At 43.3% G+C, this 14397-nt stretch overlaps 1 protein-coding gene across 1 annotated transcript in view; it reads right to left on the reverse strand.

Moving 5' to 3' along the window:
- TEKT1 (tektin 1) overlaps nucleotides 1–14397 on the reverse strand; it is a 28560-nt gene that overhangs the window by 8073 nt on the left and 6090 nt on the right. The window contains exons 3-6 of the mRNA XM_017850725.1: nucleotides 7758–7923; nucleotides 4416–4544; nucleotides 3741–3884; nucleotides 1403–1625 (exon numbers count right to left, since the gene is read on the reverse strand). Of these exons, the coding sequence (XP_017706214.1) occupies nucleotides 1403–1625; nucleotides 3741–3884; nucleotides 4416–4544; nucleotides 7758–7923 (662 nt within the window). The remainder of the gene's footprint in view (nucleotides 1–1402; nucleotides 1626–3740; nucleotides 3885–4415; nucleotides 4545–7757; nucleotides 7924–14397) is intronic.

The raw sequence follows: 14397 nt of genomic DNA on the forward strand, positions 1-14397 counted from the left end.
AAAAAAAAAAAAAAAAAAAAAAAAAAAAAAAGGGGGGGGGCTTCAGGGTCTCCCTAAGGTCCCACGGCAAGTGTTGAAGCCACAATTCAAACCCAAGATGTCTGGCTCTGACATCTACCGATTTCCACTAGGCTAGTCTACCTCTCGGTTTGCTGAATATTGCAGTTTCACCCTCGATGATACTCTGGTTTCTCCTGCACATCACAGAAATAAATCTTGTCCACAGCTGGGCTCTGAGCTCCGAGAGGGAGTGTTCAGTATGTAGCAACAGGACAGGGATTCAGGGGCTGAGAAGGCCTGGGCTCCACTCCCACGCTGCCGCCTTGGGGCCCTTCCCCTCTCTGTTTCAGCTGCACCAGCAGTAAAGTGTAGGGTGGGCTGCCAGTGACCTGCTGAAATGGGTAGCTTGAAATCCACCAGTGTGGGAATATTTGTACTACAGATATCGACAAATTCTACGGGAAGGACCCTAATCTGTAGAATGTGCCAATATCTGTAGTACAAATGCTCCCACATTGTATTTGCAGTACAAATACTAACCCCCTCTGATATGGTTTGGCTCTGTGTCCCCACCCAAATCTCATCTTGAATTGTAATCCCCACATGTTGAGGGAGGAATCTGCTGGGAGGTGATTGGATCATGGGGGCAGCTTCCCCCATGCTGTTCTCATGACAGTGAGGGAGTTCTCACGAGATCTGATGGTTTTAAAATTGGCAGTTTCCCGCGCACTCTTTCCGTCTCCTGCCGCCTCGTGAAGAAAGTGCTTGCTTCTCCTTCACCTTCTGCCGTGACTGTAAGTTTCCTGAGGCCTCCCCAGCCATGCAGAACGTGAGTCAATTAAACCTCTTTCCTGTATAAATTACCCAGTCTTGGGGAGCTCTTTCCAGTGGTGTGAAAGTGGACTAAAACACCCTCGGAGGGCCAGTTTACCAGCACAACACTGGATAACCAGGAGAAACGACCGGCTAGAGTCCTAAAGCTACAACCGGGTTTGGAGAAACTGGCTGCATTAACTCCTGTAGCTTCAGAGCCCTAAAGGACACGTGAGAGCATGTAGTCCATTTCTATATTTCACATACGGAGGAATGGCAACTGGAGTGGGAAGACAGCCAGGCACAAAGCTGCAGCCAGCCCCTAAGCCTCAGGGTTCTGTCCTCTGCATTTGTGTTCTCTGCAGCAGTGAGTGAAAATGGAGGCCCAGAGTGGGGCAAAGTCCCACTCCAGTCCCCAAAAATGCAAAGCCTGCCGCTAAGCTGGAGAGATAGGAATGACCTTTACCCACAAGTTAACCCAATATCCCAAGCCCAGAATTCTAGCGGTCTGGCCCAGGGGACATTCTTGTTTTCCATGGTGAAACCTCCTGAATCTGCTCTTCTTCCATGCTCCCTCAAGGGACCTCACCTTGGCCAGATGAACAGCCAGCTTGTCCCTGGCATCCTTGGTATCCTTCAGCCCATTCTTGAATGCCGTGTCCACCACATCACACTGCTTGCGCAGATCATTGGCTGTCTGGGACAGGATTCGATCCACCAGGGCTTTCAGCGTCAGAGAGTTGTTTCGCTGCTTGTCAGCCTTCTCCACATTGGTGCTGGAGAAGTCCAACCAGTCTTCCAGACTCACGGAGCTGAAATAGACCCCATGCTTTCATTCACAGCATATTTCGGGTGGGGAAGGGGCTTGGGGAAGGGGACCGAGCTACACCTACCTCTCACCAGAAGTACCTAGAACATTTCCCTATCTCTAGGCAGAGCAAATAGTGGTATGTCAGTATCAATAGCTGTCCCTTTGGGCAACCTTCCTACTCTGGCATTGGGCTGGCACCTTATAGACATTATCTCATTTAATCCGCATGATGGCCAGGTGAGCTAACTTTCCAAATCCCCATTTTACAGATGAGGGGAACTGAGCTCAGAAAAATGAAGTAACTTGGGTGAGATCGCTCAGCTAGAGATAATTTGAGCATCAAAATAAATACTAATGTGACAGATTATAATACACTGAATAAAATAGAAACCATCCATTTATATAGATTAAAATAAACAAGTGAATAAATTACTAGTTTGAAGAGGAACTGTCTTCTGGAACGACACTGATGAACTTCAAAATAATGTTACTTGGAAGAAACCAGACACACACACACATCTAGCCTATAATGCTGTTTAATGAAAAGCAGGCAAAACCACCCTATTAGAAGTCAGGAAAGTTATTACCTTCAGGATGGAGGGAGGGACTATTGATTGGAAGAGGATAGGATGATAGGGATGGTGATAATGTTTTCTTTCTCGACCTTGTGGTGATGTGAGGCTTGTTCAGTTTGTGATTAGAGGCAGCCTCTGAGATGGCCCCTTAGTGATCCCCACTCCTGGTGTTCATGCCTTTGTGTAATCGCCTCGTCTTGAATATGGTATGAATTTATTGACTTGCCTCTCACAAATAGAAGGTTGTCACTTCTGGGATTAGGATATAAAAAGACTGTGGCTTCTGTCATCGGTTCTCTCTCTCTCTCTCTCTCTCTGTCTTTCTCTCTTGGAACACTCATTATGGGAGAAACCAGTTGCCATGTCATGGGACATCCCCATGGTGAAATTCACAAGGCAAGGAATCAAGGCCCACCATCACCTACAATCAGGTTGGAATTGGACCCCATCTGGGCCAAGCCTTCAGATGGATTGCAACCCTAGCAGCTGGCTTGACTACAGCCTCAGAAGACATCGAGCCTGGGGCACCCAGTTGAACAGGGCCTGGCTTCCCCACCCACAGGAGCCATGAGATAATACATGTTTATAGTCTTAAGCTGCAAAGTTTTGGGATAATTTATTATACAGCAAAAGATAACTAACACAACGAGAATGCTTCGAACTTGTGCGCTTTTCTATATGTATGTTTTATTTCAAAAAGAAGGTTTTAAAAATTAGAGTGAGTTAGGCTGTGATATAATGTTAACTGAAAAATGCAAATTAGATGTCACAGAAAAGGTACATAGTATAATCTCATTTTTATAAACTAAACAAGTTTACCATATGTGTATGAGTGCATACGTACATATGTTTGTGTGAACCTGCAGCTAACACCCGTTATCTCAGTGGATATAAAAATGGAAAGGGATGGCCGAGTGCAGTGGCTCATGCCTGTAATCCCAGCACTTTGGGAGGCTGAAGTGGGCGGATCATGAGGTCAGGAGATCGAGACTATCCTGGCTAACACGGTGAAACCCCATCTCTACTAAAAAATACAAAAAATTAGCCGGGCGAGGTGGCGGGCGCCTGTTGTCCCAGCTACTCGGGAGGCTGAGGCAGGAGAATGGCGTGAACCCGGGAGGCAGAGCTTGCAGTGAGCCAAGATCGCACCACTGCACTCCAGCCTGGGCGACAGCGAGACTCCATCTAAAAAAAAAAAAAAAGAAAAAAGAAAGGAAAAAAAAAGGAAAGGAGAAAATTCACTTGCTCTTTATACATTTTTAGATTCTTTTACTTGTTAAAAAGATGTATAGATAACGGAATAAATTGTTTTAGTCTTTAAAGGTTTAAAGGTTTGACGTCAGACTTTCTTAGTTATTGGGCATAACCTGGAGGATCGGGAGCCTCTGGGCCCAATGTCAAGGTCACCATTCAGCACCGCCCTTTTCCCAAGCCCACCACCTCCAAGCTCAGCCAGCTGCAAGGACGAGTCACTAGATATTGCCTGTCTGAGAAGCACTGGGACATCACCAGCAGGGAGGAAGACGGCAAGGCCCACTCACTTTGGCTCAATCCTCACGGCGTTCTCAGAATATCTGATGTTTGGTGAGTTGTTGTTGAGTGAGAAGCAGATATCATCTATGGTCAGGGCCACAAACTTATCCTTCAAATCCTTCTCAAGATTGTACTTGGCAGAGCGGTTCATCCTGAAGGGAGAAAGTAAACTGGGTTTCTGCCTCTGGAGTGCCCAGGTGGCACCCACAGGTCCTCAGGGAGGTCCTGGAAAGTGAAGCTGCAGCTAGGTCTGGTGCAGGATGACGGTACTGCCCCACCCCGACTCCCATCACCCCAACACTCATACACCATTTGATGCCCGGTGACAAATCAACATGACCAAACGTGGACTTGGAGATCCCCCCTTCTACTGTGACACTTTCCAGTGTCACCACTGCAGCCTCCTGTGTGTGAGGGGTCAGCCTCGCCAGTGGGCTCCAGCGCCCTCCAGTTTATAACCAGGGTGAAATCCAGCTCCATCCCCACCCTTACCAGAGGGCGGCTGCCATGTATGAGGGATGTGGCCAGCTCTTACCCTGAGTGCTAGGGTGATCTGGGGATACAAAGTGGGAGTAGGAGTGTTGAACCCCTTTCTTTCTGTGCCATGAAGCCCAGCTTTTGTGGACACTGCCTCTTCTCAAAATTCCCAGTGGAGATGTGGAAGGCAGGCCGAAGAGTCATACCGAATCTGCTCGGAAGCCTCCTCCAAGGTACGGGTCAGCAGAGCCATAATGCCCCGGATGATCTCAGCCTCCTTTATCAGCTCATGCTCCACTGTGTCGTGCACCAGGTCAATGCCAATGCGTTTCTCCCTGGCAGGGGGAAAGGCAGCCAGTCAACCAACACGTGCAACACGAGGTGACTCAACGTTGGCTAATGTCTGCACACCCAGAGCTACCTGCACAACTGATTTGAGTGTCACCTGATCCATCCGATGAGGCAGTGGGTGACAGGTATTAGTTGGTGTCTATGTGACTTCAAAATATCCAAACACAAGGAAGAAAAATTGATTGATGACTGGTCACTTGGTCTGAAACATGCCAAATGGACTTTTCCTCTCTTTTCTTTTCTTTGCATTTTTTAAAATTATACTTTTAAGTTCTAGAGTACGTGTGCACAACGTGCAGGTTTGTTACATATGTATGCATGTGCCATGCTGGTGTGCTGCACCTGTTAATTCATCATTTACATTAGGTATATCTCCTAATGCCACCCCTCCCCCCTCCCCCCACTCCATGACAGGCCCCATTGTGTGATGTTCCCCGCCCTGTGTCCAAGTGTTCTCATTGTTCAGTTCCCACCTATGAGTGAGAACATGCAGTGTTTGGTTTTCTGTCCTTGTGATAGTTTGCTCAGAATGATGGTTTCCAGCTGCATCCATGTCCCTGCAAAGGACATGAACTCATCCTTTTTTATGGCTGCATAGTATTCCATGGTGTATATGTGCCACATTTTCTTTATCCGGTCTATCATTGATGGACATTTGGGTTGGTTTCAAGTCTTTGCTATTGTGAATAGTGCTGCAATAAACAAACGTGTGCATATGTCTTTATAGTAGAATGATTTATAATCCTTTGGGTATTTACCTAGTAATGGGATTGCTGGGTCAAAAGGTATTTCTAGTTCTAGATCCCTGAGGAATCACCACACTGTCTTCCACAATGGTTGAACTAATTTACACTCCCACCAACAGTGTAAAAATGTTCATATTTCTCCACATCCTCTCCAGCATCTGTTGTTTCCTGACTTTTTAATGATTGCCATTTCAACTAGCATGAGATGATATCTCATTGTGGTTTTGATTTGCAACCAAATGGACCTTTTTTCCCAAGAAGAAGAAAGTTTAAAATAATAATAATAAATTAAAGACCTGTTTCCTTCCTTGACCCTCATTCAGTATTTAGACAAACAATTGAATATAGAAAGATGTTTTAGGGTGGGCACAGTGGCTCACACCTGTAATCCCAGCACTTTGGGAGGCTGAGGCGGGTGGATCACCTGAGGTCGGGAGTTCGAGACCAGCCTGGCCAACATGGAGAAACCCTGAATCCACTAAAAATACAAAATTAGCCGTGAGTGGTGGCGCATGCATGTTATCCCAGCCACTCAGGAGGCTGAGGCAGGAGAATCACTTGAACCCAGGAGGTGGAGGTTTCGGTGAGCCGAGATTGCGCCATTGCACTCCAGCCTGGGCAACAAGAGCGAAACTCCGTCTCAAAAAAAAAGACGTTTTATAGTAATAATAACTATTAATAGTAATAACACCAATAGTAATATTGCCTCCGCCAAGGAGCACTTACTCTGTGACAGGCATTGTGCTAAGCTTTTTATATATAAACATTCTTTCTTAGCCCTTTCAGGTACTGATGGGGAAACTGAGTTTCAGAGAGATTAAGTGACCTACCCAGTGTCACGGAATTGTGTATCACTTGTGCTTCTAGCCATGATGCCATCCTCCTCCCAAACTGACCCTGCTGCACGACATTTTGCTCTTTTTCAACCTGCATGATAGTGCTTGGAAAGGAGGTTCCCCTACTCACTAGTTGCGTGCCTTTAGTCACTGTGTAACCTACCTGTGCCTTGCTTTCCTTTTCTGTAAAACAGGGATCATTATTAGTACTTCATAGGATTGTGGCACAGTACGAATGAGCTGTAAAAGCATAAGTTACAGTACCTGGCACATAGTATATGCTCAATAAACTTAGCAGCCTCTACGTTATCATTATCTTTAGGCTTAGACTTGAGCCAACTGGGTGTTGAGCTCTGTGATGAGCTGCTATTTCTCTATGCTGCATAGACTTTCTAAATCTGGCTGGAGAGACTGCTGCCTGGTTCCTGCAAAGGGTCCTGGTTAAGCTTACGGAAAGAATAGGGCTTTCCAGGAAGACGGGGGCATGGTGCATTTGAGAAACTGCAAGTAGCTCCCCACACCTAAGCACATCCTGCTATTGGGAACGAGATACGGACCCAGAGAGGTCACTGGGGGCCCTATCATGATGAACCTTGGTTTGCTAAACTGAGAATCTTAAAATTTATCTTGAAGCCATTGGGGTTTGAAGGATTCTAAGCATGGCGGTGACCTGGAAAAATCTGCATTTGGAAAAGTTCACTGAACAGCGGGTGTGGAGGGTGCACTAGATTATAGGGGACTATGCTAACAGCAAGAAGACCTGTTAGAGCACTCCAGCTAGGGCTGCGGCAGGACCCAGGTCCGGAAACCAGCATCACCCCAGAGTAGAAAGGATCAGTCTACTCGTTGGATTTATAGGAGGGAAACACTAATTAAAAGCACCTTCATATAGTGCTGTCTGGATTACAAAGTGCTTCCGTGTGGCTCTGCATGGGAGAGACATACTGTCCCCTGGGAGTTGTACTGTCTGTTCTCACCTTCTTCCTTGGAAACAGAACCCCTGGTTTTTTAGCTGAGCACCTGGCTGCCCAAAGTAAAGCCAATCATTTCCCAGCTTCTGTTGGTGTGGCCATGTGCTTAAGTTCTAGTCAATAGGATGCAAATAGAAATGATGAATGCCAGACCCCACTTACTCTTACTTGCTGGAATGTAGACACAATGGCTGGAGCTCCAGCTGCCATCTTAAACCACGAGGTAACATTAGGAGTGAAAGCCATGTGCAGTAGAACAACAAGATAGACGAAGCCTGGAACCCTAAAACTGTGGCCCACCACTCCAACCCTGGACTGATTATCTCTAGACTCTTTAAATGTAAGAGAGAAAGAAATCATTTTCTTTAAATTCAATGTCATTTTAGAGTTTTCTGCTACCCACAGCCAAACCTAGTCCTAACATATATTTGAGTTGAGTTACTCAAGAGCAGAGTTGAGGCATGAACTAAGTCCAGTGCCCCTTGCACTGTCCAGCACCAGGGGCATGCCAGGATAACTTCAGGCTCTAAAAGAACACCTGCTCAATTGCCATTTCTAACTCACCATCGCGCACAGCCAGCATTTACTACCCAGCATCTCATTTGTCACAACACGTGAATCATTTGAAGGACCTCCGCTCCTACCTGTATGCCAGGCACGTCTCAGTAATGTGCAAGGGCTCTTCCAAGCACTCCAGGGCTTTTTCCAATCTGATCTTATATAGGAGTAGATCATCGGTTACATTCACAAGCTGCTCAAGTTTGTCATCTAACTCCTTCTTCCAGAACCGGACTTCCTCGAGTCTCTGTTCTGAAGCACACAGGGAAGTTACACCAGGGTTAATCTATCCCAAGGTAGCTAACGTTTGAATTAGCAACTTGAGGACTGTTGTAAAACTACCTGTGATATGCTCTTTTCCTCTTAGCACTGTGCTACTTGGGGCATCTTTTCATCTTTATAAATGTTTATTTGCAGGAAGGAAAGGAAGATACATTTTCTTACAGTCCACATCAAATGTGTCATTCTACGCTCACTAGTTCTTTGGTGCCTACTGTTTTTAATAACTTTTAATTTCATCAAAGATATAAATGTGTGTTGTTTGAAAAGTCAAATAGTATCACAAAGAATTGAAACTCTGACCTGTCCCCACCCATGCCCACCTTCTGGGGGAAGCCACTTTAAACACGCTTATCACTTCTTCTGACATTTGCTTATACTGCTATTCACTCATTATCAGTTTTGATATTATATGTTGATTTCCTATGATGAAAGATAATGATTTGCCCTTAACCAACTCACACGACATACTTCCATCTCCCAATATAGTTGTATCACCATTTTGTTAAACAATAAATAAATAAACTTACTGTTTATTTACATTTTATACATATATAAATGTTATTTACACCTGGGCCCTATCATACACTGTGATAAATTTCTTATAAAATTTTCTGTTTTGGGGAGGGGTTAAAATGGCATTTTTGCTTCACTTTCTTTTTTAAATGATAATTAAAGGCAGATTTATTGGGCACTATAAGTAAAAAATGACTATACTGGGAAAACTATATGTTATACTTATATTTAATTGATAATGAGTAGTTTGGCATTTGAATCTTAAACGTCATAATGTACTGCTTGTATTGTAGTGTCAGTTTCCACTTCCATAAACTGACTCTGTTTTAAAAAAAAATGTTATTGTATATATTTGAGGTTTACAACATGACGTTATGAGATAGCAAAATGGGTAGCATAGTGATTGCTTCACTTTCTTTATATTATTAACTTTTTCTCAATATGCCTTTAATATATTCCAACCCATGAAGTAAGCTATCAGTTTTCTTTCTTCCTTGGAGATATCTCTCCTAGAGCATCTTCTCCTGCTGCAATCTTCTGCTGGATTCGTTGCTCTCTAGTTTGCTGTGTAGCTATCATCCTATGACTTTGCTTCCAGGAATCCCCTTCATTCTTCTTGTGTTGCTGTCCCATTTCCTGGATTGTTTTCTTCCTCTTCCTTGATTTACTCTCTCAGTATGCTAACACATATCCTTCAGTAACTTCCTAAGAAATGGATGCATGTGAGGTAAAGTTTTTGAAAACCTGCAAGTCTGCAAATGTCTCTATTCCACCCTCACCATTTCATTCTATTTGGCTGTGCCCTGAGTTACAGTTCGTAACTCTTTTTTATTTAGAATTGTGACTGTGTCCACCTATCTCCTTCTAATTTCCGGAGTTTCTGTTGAGAAGTCTGATGCCATTGCGATTCCTGATTCTTTGTATGTGACCTGTTTTTTCCACTCTGAAAAATTTTAGTCATCTTTCTATTTTCCTAGTGCCCTGAAATTTCACACTGGTGTCAAACTTATTTAATTGTTGTGCCACATGCCAGACATACCCTTTGATATGGTTTGGCTCTGCGTCTGCACCCAAATCTCATCTCGAGCTGTAATCCCCACCTGTTGAGGGAGGGACCTGGTGGGAGGTAAATGAATCATTGGGGCAGTTTCCCCCATGCTGTTCTCCTGATAGTGAGTGAGCTCTCCTGAGATCTGATAGTTTTATAAGGGTCTCTTCCCCTTTCACTTTCTCTTCTCTCTCCTGCCACCATGTGAAGAAGGTCCTTGTTTTCTCTTCGCCTTCCACTATGATTGTAAGTTTCCTGCGGTCTCCCTAGCCATGTGGAACTGTGGGTCAATTAAACTTCTTTCCTTTATAAATTACCCAGTCTCAGGTATTTCTTTATAGCACTGTGAAAATGGAGTGATACAGAGAATTGGTACTGGAAGTGAGGCACTGCTATAAAGATAACCTGGAAATGTGATAGTGACTTTGGAGCTGGGTAACAGGCAGAGGTTGGAACAGTGTGGAGAGCTTAGAAGACAGAAAGTTGTGGGAAAGTTTGGAACTTCCTAGAGACTTGTTGAATGGTTTTGATCAAAATGTTGACAGTGATACGGACGATGAAGTCCGGCTCAGGTAGTCTCAGATGGAGATGAGGAACTTACTGGGAACTGGAGCAAAGTTCATTCTTCTTATGCTTTAGCAAAGAGACTGGCAGCATTTGGCCCTGCCCTAGAGATCTGTGGAACTTTGAATTTGAGAGAGATGATCTGAAATGGGAACTTACGTTTAAAAGGGGAGCAGAGCATAAAGGTTTAAATAATTTGCAGCCTGGTCATGTGGTAAAAAGAAAAACCCATTTTGCGGGGAGGAATTGAAGCCAGCTGCAGAAATTTGCGTAAGTAACAAGAAGCTGAATGCTAATTGCCAAGACAATGGGCAAAATGTCTCCAGGGCATGTCAGAGATCTTCACAGCAGCCCTTCTCATCACAGACCCGGAGGCCTAGGAGAAAAAAATGGTTTCCTGGGCCAGGCCTAGGGCCCTGCTTCCTCATCTTCTTTTTAGATACAGGATCTCACTGTGTCACCCAGGCTGGAGTGCAGTGGTGCAATCATAGCTCACTGTAACTTTGAATTCCTGGGCTCAAGAGCTCCTCCCACCTCAGCCTCCTGGGTAGCTGAGACTACAGGTAGACACTACCACACCCACCTAATTTTCTTATTTTTGTGGAGGCAAGGGTCTCTCTATGTTGCCAAGGCTGGTCTGAAACTCCTGGTCTCAACTGATCTTCCCATCTTGGCTTCCCAAAGTGCTGGGATTCCAGGTATGAGCCCACCATATCTTCTCCGTTTTCTCTAAATACTCTTTCTGAAACTCCTATTAGTTATTGAGCCTCCCAGATTGATCCTCCAATTTTCTTGTCTTTTCCTTGCTGTTATTTTTTGTTGTCTTTTTTTCCCACGTTCTGGAGATTCTCAACACTTCTTTTGATTTCTAAGATTTTCCTGCTCGTATATTCTTAATTTCTAAGAACCCTTGTTCTCCAAATGTTATCTTTTTTAAAGACTCCTCTGAATGTCCCAAGGATGCAATCTCTTCTCTAAATTCTTGATGGATTTGATAGATTTCTTCTTTTTCTCTATGCACTGTCTGTCTGCTGAGTTTCTGTGTCTTTGATTTTTTGTTTTGGTGTCTGCCATGTTAGTGGCTTTCCTCAATTATTTGGTGATCATCTGATTTAGACCGAGATGCTAAAGTGCTACCTGGAAATGCTGTCTACAGGGACAGTGCTTGTCAACCAGAATGCTTTACTGTGCAGAGTGATCTGGTAAGACCCTGGCATCTTGCTGGAGAATCCTCAAATGTTAATATCTATAGATCTTTCCTTTTGGGCCGGTTACTTTCTACTTTCTCTACAGAGAAGTCCTCCAGTCTCCTTCCTGAGGGTAGAAGCCTGGCTACCAGTGTCCTAGGAACCAGCTGGAAGAATTACTATGTAGACATAGGAATGAATGAATCACTAAGTAGACATTCATTGAACCCTTTAACCTTTAACCTTTTACCTTTTACTGGGGTGAGGGAGAGCCAGAGTGAAGAGGAAGCTCTTTTTAAAGACTTTCAACCAATCTTGTTTCTGGTTCTATCCTGATCCTTCAGCTTCAGAAGTAATTGGACGCATCCATTTTGAGCACTGCAAGATTTCTGTAGCACGAATCAATTGGCTTCTTATTGTTCTCTACCCACCCTGACCTTTCTGCAGTCCCTAGGTCTGTTACCAGTTGACCTTTGCTTTCTAAAATCTTGATTTCATCATTTGTTTACTGGTGCTTCCTCTTTAACTCTGTGTGTGTGTGTGTGTGTGTGTGTGTGTGTGTGTGTCTCAATCTCTCTTATGCTTGGGGCATAGCTTTATTGTTACTTGTTAGCTTTACTGTTATTAATTCTTTACTGCTATTTTGTTGCAATTCTAAAAGGAAGAGAAGACAAATGCATGTGCTCAATCCACCACGTAGATTGGCCTCTTCCCATTGACACCTTGTAACTGATTTTCACCTCCACTGTGTACCCTCCACTACCCTACTGGACATCTCTTATCTTAAAGGTCACCAATCTTCAAGTCACCAGTCCAAATTTATTTTGGCTCAGCTCTCAGCCTCTTTGACATTTAGACAACCACTGATACAATAGAAGACTTCCTCGCCTGTGAAACCTCATTTTTTGGCTTTCATAACCTGGGTCTCATCTTTTTGTTCTTCCACCTGAACTTCTGTTCCTCAGCTCTTCTCTTGGTCCTCTTCAACTCATGTGCCCTTTTCTTCTCTTTCAATACATTCTTTGGGTAATTTAATCTACACTTATGGCTCCCCTTACCCATCTTGATGTGATTACCTCCAGATTTCTAGCGTTACCTCTTAAATTCTAACAGGCTACCCACTGAACTGAACCTTCCAAATTCAAGGTCTTCCTCAGGCTTGGCCCTGCCTCATCTCCCTCTCATCTTCATCATGCTGCTCTTCCTCACGTACTCTATACATCAACTTGGACCTCTCTACTCATTCCCCATAAATGTCACACTCATCCTGCCTTTATTATTTTGTCCAAGCTATCTCCTTGACTTCTGTTGTTAAAATTCATTCATAAATCCAACATACATATTATTGAGCACCTTTTCTCTCCATCTTTACTGTCATTGCCTTCATCTAGGCCAGCAACTTACAATAATTTTAGTTACTTGTCTTTTTACTTGTGTTTTGTCTCTCTTGCATAGTAGAATGTATCAGTCTTTTTCAATGTTCTACTCCTAAGCATCTAGCACAGGGTCAGACCTATTTGAAGGATGAATGAATGAATGATTGAGCTCCGGTCCCATTAACCAGGATAGGGAACTACAGAAGCAGAAGCAAGTTTTGAAGGACAGTCATGAGTTCATCTTGGGATATACTTATTTTGAGGTGCCTGAAGGAATCTAGGTGGCAATATATAGCAAGTAGTTCTCTATTTCCCCAAAAAGTTCTCATGAGAAATTAGAGCTGAAGATTTCTATTTGCAAACCAATAACACAAAGAAAATAGTGATAAAATTTCTAATGAGGTCATCAAGAGAGATTGCATAGAAGGAAGAGAAGAAAAAGCTAAGAAGACCAAGAACAGAACACTAAAGAACACCAATAGGAAATGAATGGAGAAAGCAGCATCAACAATAGAGAAGAGGAAGAAATGGCCAGAGAGAAAGGAAATGAATTGGGAAAAATTTGTGCCATAGAATTCTAAAAGTAACTGGACGCATCCAGTTTTGAGCATCCGGTATTGTAGAGAGGTCAAGTTGGATGAACACTAAGTGAGCATTAGATTGGGAAATTGAGTAGTCATTGGATGTGACCAGTTGGAAGTGATTTGCCCTCTCCTCCAATCTGACGGTGCTTTATTGGTGCCACTTATGGGATGAATCACACCGTATCCTGGGTATCCTGTACTGGACTCATCTCTACTTTCAGACTGCAAGCTCCCCAAGGGCAAACACTAGTCTGGTGTATCTGTATCATCAGCACCAGCACAGGTACTTGCAAGTTATTTTTAACTTCTTATTGAAATATCAAAAACCTACAGAGGAGTACACATATCATAAAATCATAAAATTCAATGTATTTTCATAGTGAACACACACATATAACACAGACCCAACTCAAGAAACAGAATATAACTGGCATCCTAGGAGGTCTCTCATGACCCCTTCCAGTTCCTATCATGCCACACACCACGGTAGACTTCTAACAGTATAGATTAATTTTTCCCTTTTATTTGGTTTGCTTTACTTTACATAAATAGAATAATACGGCATGTACTCATCTGTGTGTCATTTATTTCACTCAACATCTTACTAAGTTTGTAAGAGTCATCTGTAGTGTTGTGTATAGCTGTAGACCACTCATTCTCTCTGCTGTAAAGTATAGCATATTTATCCATCCTACTGTTGATGAGCATGTGGGTAGTTTTACTTTGGGGCCATTACAAATGGCACTCCTTTGGCCATTGCAGCATATATATTTGGTAAACATATATTCCTATATGATAAAACTCTAAAGGTAGAATAACCAGGTGAAAAGTAGGCATATCTTCAACTATAGTCAATACCGCCAAAGCTTTCCAAAGTGATTATAGCAATTTATATTTCCACCAGCAGAGTATGACAGTACCAGTTGCTCCACATCCTCTTCCCTCTCCTTTCTTCTTGTTCTCTTCCTTCTTTTTAATTGTAGCCATTCCATGGCTGTATAATGGCATCTCAACTTGATTTTAATTTGTATGTCCCTGATGACTCATAAAATTAGAGCACTTCTTCACATGTTCATCGGCTGCTTGAATGTCCTCACTTGTAAGGTATCTATCAAGGTTTTATACATTTGTTTATTGAGTTATCTTTTTCTTTTGTATCCTTTTTTTTTTTT

This window comes from Rhinopithecus bieti, unplaced genomic scaffold, assembly GCF_001698545.2.
Source record: "Rhinopithecus bieti isolate Rb0 unplaced genomic scaffold, ASM169854v2 scaffold_32008, whole genome shotgun sequence".
Taxonomy (NCBI): domain Eukaryota; kingdom Metazoa; phylum Chordata; class Mammalia; order Primates; family Cercopithecidae; genus Rhinopithecus; species Rhinopithecus bieti.